Source organism: Plasmodium malariae (assembly GCF_900090045.1).
Source record: "Plasmodium malariae genome assembly, chromosome: 9".
Taxonomy (NCBI): domain Eukaryota; phylum Apicomplexa; class Aconoidasida; order Haemosporida; family Plasmodiidae; genus Plasmodium; species Plasmodium malariae.
In genome coordinates this window covers 910,788-918,653 of record NC_041783.1, presented here as the reverse complement: position 1 = coordinate 918,653, position 7,866 = coordinate 910,788, and the positions used below count along the sequence as shown (strand labels likewise).

At 26.2% G+C, this 7,866-nt stretch overlaps 3 protein-coding genes across 3 annotated transcripts; all 3 read right to left on the bottom strand.

The window, feature by feature from the left end:
* Window positions 1-1,734, bottom strand: MIT1 (CorA-like Mg2+ transporter protein, putative; the record flags this gene model as incomplete). The annotated part of the gene is made up of 2 exons (XM_029004984.1): window positions 1-1,169; window positions 1,473-1,734. 2 exons carry the CDS (start codon window positions 1,732-1,734, stop codon window positions 1-3), a joined length of 1,431 nt encoding a protein of 476 aa, XP_028861619.1.
* Window positions 1,735-3,359: 1,625 nt separating this feature from the next.
* Window positions 3,360-4,347, bottom strand: PmUG01_09029400 (conserved Plasmodium protein, unknown function; the record flags this gene model as incomplete). Its single annotated transcript, XM_029004983.1, has 2 exons — window positions 3,360-3,446; window positions 4,183-4,347. 2 exons carry the CDS (start codon window positions 4,345-4,347, stop codon window positions 3,360-3,362), a joined length of 252 nt encoding a protein of 83 aa, XP_028861618.1.
* A 2,444-nt stretch (window positions 4,348-6,791) lies between these two features.
* Window positions 6,792-7,866, bottom strand: PmUG01_09029300 (phosphoglycerate mutase, putative; the record flags this gene model as incomplete). The annotated part of the gene is made up of 3 exons (XM_029004982.1): window positions 6,792-7,428; window positions 7,611-7,692; window positions 7,833-7,866. 3 exons carry the CDS (start codon window positions 7,864-7,866, stop codon window positions 6,792-6,794), a joined length of 753 nt encoding a protein of 250 aa, XP_028861617.1.

Genomic DNA, 7,866 nt, shown 5'->3' with positions numbered 1-7,866 from the left:
TCATTTTACGTTATATTTGTCGAAAAATTTGAGCAAAGAATTTATATTTCTTGTAAGATAAATGCCAAGGATGGACCAAAAGGAAACAAAAATGGATACAAAGCAAAATGCATAATCACTATTTTCAATAAAATTTTTGAGATTCATACCAAACAAACTTGTAATGACTGAACAAACAGAAAAGAGTAAAGTTGAAAAAGAAATTTTTGCATTTAATAAAATAAATTTATTCCTATTATAATCAAGATTTAAACGCAATAATTCTTCATAGTGAGTAATTTTTTGTTCGACATTGTCTAAGTGTACATATATTTCATCTGTTAATTGTATATGTGTCTCTAGTAATATTTCAAGATCACTATGATCTTTTAATTTTTGCATAGAATTATTATTTAAATATGTTAAGTACATATATTTCATATCTAATTCGTTCTTTAATACTTTTTCTATATTACTACGTAAAGCATTTAACATGTTGGATAATTTTTGTAAAAAATTTTTTATTTTCATCATATCTCGTAATAACTTATTTGTTAATATATTTATTTCATTGTTCTCCTCTTTTCTTTGTAATAATATATTTTCCCTTATTTTCATATTTATTTTGTCTAAATTATTTTCATATTCCTTTATAGACAACTGCATACATACATCCAAACATAAAAATTCGAAAAAGACGTTTCCCTTATATCTATAAAAATTATTCTTTACGTTCAGGTAATGCAGTGCATCCTTTTCTTCATTTATTATGTCCTCCCTCCTGTTCTCACCCATTTCGTCTATTTCATCATATTCCACCCCCACCATTGTGGCACTCTTACTCCCACCAGCTTCTTTGTTAGCAGCATCACTAGCTGCTTCATTGGCAGGTTCACTTGTCTCTCCACCAACCACTTCATCAGCAGGTACACTAACAGCTTTACTAACCTCCCCACATGCACACTTGAAATTTTTTTTTTTTTTTTTTCTTTCCTTTAAATTCTCTTTTATTAAAGTGGTTGCTTTAATAATCAACGGGTTATTTGGATCAAACAACCACAACTCGTTATATCGAATAACACAGCTTATAAAACCTGTTCTTAGTAATATCATATTTTTCCTAACTAGTAAAGTAGGATTGTGGTTGTTGTTGCATGTGTCTATTAGTCTTAAATCGCTCACGGGTATTTCTGCCAAAAAAAAAAAAAAAAAAAAAGAAGCATACATTATTTGCACAGCACTCACATTAAAACGATTAAACATTAAGCTTTGGACATTAAGCTTTGAACATTGAGCTTTGAACATTAAGCTTTGAACATTAAGCTTTGAACATTAAGCTTTGAACATTAAGCTTTGAACATTAAGCTTTGAACATTCAGCTTTGAACATTAAGCTTCGGACATTAAGCTTTGAGCATTAAACTTAAACTTCGAACTTTAATCTTTGAACTCTAAAACTTCTAATTTTTTTTTTTTTTTTTCTTTTGGAGCTACTTAACATATAAGGCAGGTTGTACTTGGAGAAGAAAATCTTCTCACAAATTATCTGGTCATCCTCCTCCGTAATTTTCAAATTTTGCATTAACACATTATTAAAATTTTTTTTTGAAAATATTTTGTTTTCACTATTTACATGTGCACTAGTATATTTGGATATCCATCGTGCAGTGGTTATATTATAATTTTTACATCTTACTATGTATGGTCGTATAATACCACTTCTGTACGTTTTCATATGATTCCACCACCTTAACATTATTATTTTTCTTTTCCCAATGGACCACGTTAAAAAGGGTACCTACATGGGCGTTAACTATTCACGTACATGTAGATATATACGTTTACATATGTATATGTATCTTTGTACATGCACTTCTGTACATACAATGACCTATCGGTGTGATGTTTGTAACAGGTCAACAATCTTAAGGAAAAAAAAAAAAAAAAAAATTCTCGTCAAATTGCATACTATCACAAGAGTAAACAATCCCTTGCACGGTTGTATAAAAAATTAATTTTACAAAGCTTAACTGAAATTTTAAGCATATACATACATACATAAATACGTACATAAATACGTACATGCTTATATATGTGCATATACGTATAAAAATATATTTATAAACTGTTGTGCTGCAATTTTATTTTATTTAGTTTTTTTTTGTTAGCGCCTAAGATCAAAATGTGAGCTTGAAAAATAGCTACATTCTATGAATAGCATATCAAAAAATAAAATAGTAGGTAAAAAGGGTGGGAAAAAAAGGAAAAGGGAAAATAAAAATACCGAATAATTAACATAATTAAAAATAAAAATAAAAAAAGAAAAAGAAAAAAAAAAAAAAAAAAAAACAAGAGATGAAATGTGAAAAAGTACTAATTATGTAGTAAGACTGTTTATTATGAAAAAAATATGTATTCAAAAAATGTTTACACAAAAAAAAAAAAAAAAAAAAAAAAAGAAAATGCAAAAACGAAAAAGAAAAATTGGTACATATTATATAATATATTGAATGATTTATTAAAAAAAGGATTTTTTTTTTTTTTTAAATAGAAAAACATAAATTAAAATTTTAAGCTACGAAAATTAAAGTGGAGAAAAAGCCATATACAGAACACGCATATATATGTATATGTATATATATATATATATATATAGATAATATATGCATATAGATATGCACATATATATATATTTTTTTTTTATTACTACGAAAGGATGAATCTTTTTTTTTTTTTTCCTCTTTTTTTGTAAATATGTGTAAAAAAAAAGAATTTTATGATTTTTTTTTTTTTTTATGATATGACGAAGTGTACTATATCTATAATTCAGACAAAAACAATAAATGCAAAATTTCCTTCTTCTTCATACATACACACATACATACATAATATATATGTACGTATTCATATAGATAGGTATATGTTTATGTACATGTACATATGCATATATGTGTAATTATGCATAGACAACATGCGTCGAGAACTTCTAACATTACAAGGTACATAAATTCAAAGGGGGGGGTTGTAGGGATTGACGGAGGGGGGAACACTTAATTTGATAAAAAGCAAAGGATTGCGTGCTACCAATACTTACAAAATTACATACATTAATACATACAAACGTGCAAACATATACGCTCAAACATACGCGCAAACAAACGGCGCAAACAAACAGCGCAAACAAACGCGCAAATAAATGTGCAAACAAACGCGCAAACAAACGTTCAAACAAACGTGCAAACAAACGTGCAAACAAACGTGCAAACAAACGTGCAAACTCACACAGTATTTGCAAATAGATAAAATGATATAACTGAACAACAAAAATAAAGAATAATAAATAAATTCGAAGAGCACTGAAATAGATGTTGCTTTTTTACTTTATACATTTTTGCTCTTATATTTTTTCGATTTTCTACTGCTTGTGATTAATGTAATGCTGCTTATAATTAATATACAAAAATAAATCTGCAAAAAAAAAAAAAAAAAATATATATATATATATATGTATACAAATTTATATTTTTAAGATTTATATTCCCTTCATTAATAAAAGGTTTATTCTTATTCGTTCTTTTACACATTTGTATATGTAGAAGTGTACACGCGAACAAGCTAACACATGAACATATATGCATAAGATGCGTATATATAAGATGCATATATATAAGATGCATATATATAAGATGCATATATATAAGATGCATATATATAAGATGCATATATATAAGATGCATATATATAAGATGCATATATATAAGATGCATATATATAAGATACATATATATAAGATGCACATATATAAGATACATATATATGCATGTATATAGCTTGCCGTGTGCAAGGATAAAAATAAATATATCAAAAATTGTGTTTGTGCAGCTTGTTTCAAATGAACACAAATGTGTATATATTATACGTGCCCATGTTTCACACACTCACACATACATAAATATATATATTAATGGAAGCATTCTCTTTTACTAGGAAAAATATTTTTTCGATGAACATCGACTCTGTTTTTCCTTTTAATGCTTTTTTTTTTTTTTTTTACATAAATATATATATTTATATATATATATATATATATTTATAGACACATGGAGCTAAAATTTAATTATGCCTTCACTTATGCACGTATATAGGCACATACACACAAGTACAAACATATATTTGCATTTTCCTGTTTATCTTATACTCTTACCCCTGCACAAATAAAGGACGGCTTGACTTTTTCTGATTTATTTCCATGTAGTTCTAGTGAGTCAGAATCATATAATAACAGAAGACCAATAACTGCCAAAAAAACTGCAGAGAATAGTGATACAATGGCAAAGTAATAGGTAACAGCTTTTTTAAATGTAGACATTATCTTTACTATTTTTAAAGAAACTATTTATTAAGTTTTCAAATTTTAATAAATTCTTGCACGTTAAACAAATGTTAAGGTAAATTCTGTACTTTATAATACCATTCTGTTTAAAAGTCTGAGTGAAAAAAATATAGTAAGTTCACCAAACATATATATATATACATATATATTGTAATAAAAATATGTTCCTTATTTCCTTTTCTCGCTTCAGTCTTATCTACATTTAAGAGTTTTGTAGCTGTTTAATTATCCCGTGCACAAGAATTAGTTTATATACAAACCATACATACACATATACATACATGTATATATATGTTTATATGTGTACATGTACGTGTACATAAAGCAAGCTTAAGATAAACGCAAAGGTAAACGAATGATAACTACAATGTAAAACAGTTATCGAGATATTTACTCAGTTATAAGAACAGCATGAATATGAAAAAGATAAAAAAAAAAAAAGAAAAAAGAAGAAGAAAAAAAAAGGGCTTATTTTCTTCAGAGTTCCTTCAAAATTTTACAAGTATGTTTACTTCTTTTTCTTTATATTTTTTTTTCTTTTTTATCATCCTCATTACTATTTTTTAAAATCATCCTCTTCACTATTTTTTAATCATCCTCTTCATTACATTTTAATCATTCTCTTCATTGAGTTTATCATCCTCTTCTCATGATTTTTTAAATTATCCTCTTCATTATTTTTTAATCATCTCCTTCCTTAATTATTTTTTTGTCATATCTTTTTTTTTTTTCTGAGTTGTACATGTAAAATATATTATTTGTTATAATAATTTCTTTCTTCTTTCTTCTTTTTTCTTTTTTCTTTTTTCTTTTTTCTTTTTTCATTTCTTTTTTTTTTTTGTGTTAATATAAAAAATAGTAGGAATAAAATATATACGCGTATTAGTTTTTGGCTATTTCTTTACTTTTTTGCACACATGAAAGACAAAATAAAATACATATTTGAAAAAAAAAAAAAAAAAAAAAAAAATTACTCAGTAAAAGTAAGAGATAAGAAAACTTTAATTTAATGTGTAAATATTTATAAATAAATTGGAGGAATTGTCAAAAAAATTTATAAACGTATATAAAATTAACGCATATATGAAAAATACCGAACAGGCGGAAAAAAAAATGCACAAATGGATTGCCATATACATATATAAGTATGTACATATATACGAATGTACTATGTACGTATATATATATATATATATATATATATATATATATATAGATATATATATGATTACATACACGTAACATGTATGTATATATATATGTACATATATATATATAAGGAAAAATTAACATAAGCCAGAGGACAAAAAGTTTCCTCTTGAAATAGTTATGTATATGATGAAATAAAAATAATAAAAGAAGAGTAACAATACGTATAACTGCTCAATATTAAATTTAACAAAGAAGAAAAAAAAAAAAAAAAAAAAAAAAATTCCAACTGAAGTTGCTACTTTACGAAAGAGTTGCATATTTATTTTTTTGATCGTTTAAATATCGAAGGGGATAATATATCGTTTAAGGCAAAAAAGGAGCCATCATTACTAGCGAACAAGTACATATATGTATATACATATGCATGTACATATACGTATAACTTATACTTATATACATTGTACACATTTATATATGTGTAAGCAAATACATTGTACAGTTAGTTTGCTAATCATTTATGATGAGGCAAGATGGCATTAATTAATAAACACTCGTCTATAATTAAGCAATGTAAAACTAGTTAACACATTAAATAGTGTATAGACCAGTCACGCAAAAATTAGCAGTGCGTTTCACGTTACATGTATATAATATTACACATGGTTCTTTATTTTTTCGCATCATATAGTTTACATTTAAACTTTACAAAAATATTTTCTATAATTTTCAATGTACCAAAAAAGAGCGTCTTCATTTGTGCGTACTGTTATTAATAGCTATTTCAAAAATAACACGTTCCCGATGTATTAAAAATTCTCAGTTGTACATATGTATATTATACTGTTAAGCAGCAAAAACTCAAAAAATTAATTGGCTATGCATTTTTTTTTTTTTTTTTTTTTTTTTTTTTTTGATACTTCAATTTTTAATTTAATCTATTACAGTATATTAATTTTATTAATATATAATATAATAAACTGTAATATAATATTTTCATAAGAATAAATATGTTTTTCACGTATTGAAGAATTACGTAAAAATAAGCGAGAAAAATAGGAAAAATTATTTTAATCAATGCACGAATTTTTTATATTTTACCTTATCTGTTAAGGTTAAAATGAAAGAACTTACTTTTTGAAATTTATACAACACAGAGATGGTAAGTATACACGTATGTTTGTATGTATTGTACGCAGGTTATGCATATATGTACTCCTGATCAGGCCTTATGCGATGTAATTATTTTCCTCATTTGGGTACTGTCCCTTTCACTTTGCCTTTCCTTGGTTGGCAACTTCATCCATTTTTTTTTTTAATGCTTCACTGTCTAATAAGTAGTAATGTTTGATTGGTTTTAAGTTTTCATCTAACTCATAAACTAATGGCACACCTGTAGGTATGTTAAGCTCCAATACTTCTGCTTCACTCATATTATCTAAATGCTTTACTAATCCTCTTAAGCTATTTCCGTGTGCAGCAACAAGAACTTTTTTATTTGATAAAATATCTGGTGCAATATGATCAAACCAAAAGGGTAAAACTCTTTCAACTGTATCTTTTAAGCATTCCGTAAAAGGTAAAGCATCTTTTGGTACATTTTTATAAACAGCATTGTGGCCTGGCCATCTACTATCTTCTTTATCTAATTTTGGTGGTGGGATGTCATATGATCTTCTCCATATTTTGACTTGTTCTTCTCCATATTTTTTGGCTGTTTCAGATTTATTTAAGCCTTGCAATGATCCATAATGCCTCTCATTTAATCTCCATGTTTTTATGACTGGTACATGTAAGAGGTCAGAAGTTTTTAAAACTTTCCATGCTGTCGTAATGGCTCTTTTCAATACTGAAGTGTAAACTACGTCAAATTGGAAGTTTTTCTCTTTCAAGTACTTTCCTGCAGCTCTATGGAGTGTTTAAAATGATATGGGAAAAAGTTATATCTGTATGTAGAAATGAAACGTACACTTTTTTTTTCTTTTTTTTTTTTTTTTTTTATAAAAAAAAAGTAGCAAATAGCTTTTTTTTATTAACAGAAATGTACATACAGCTATTTTTTTTTTTTTTTTTTTTTTTTTTATTTTTACACTGCTTCTTGTTCTCCCTCTTCACTCAAAGGAACATCAGTCCAACCGGTGAATTTGTTTTCCTTATTCCATGTGCTCTCACCTTGAAGAGTAAAGATTAAACAAAAAGAGAAAAATATTATCAAAAAATTAGCAAAAACGTAACAATAATAATTATTATTTTGTTTTCCTATAATTTTCCTATTATTTTCCTCTTATTATCTGTTTTATTTTTAAACAAACCATGTCTTAAAAGAACTAAAGTGTATGTCGTCAT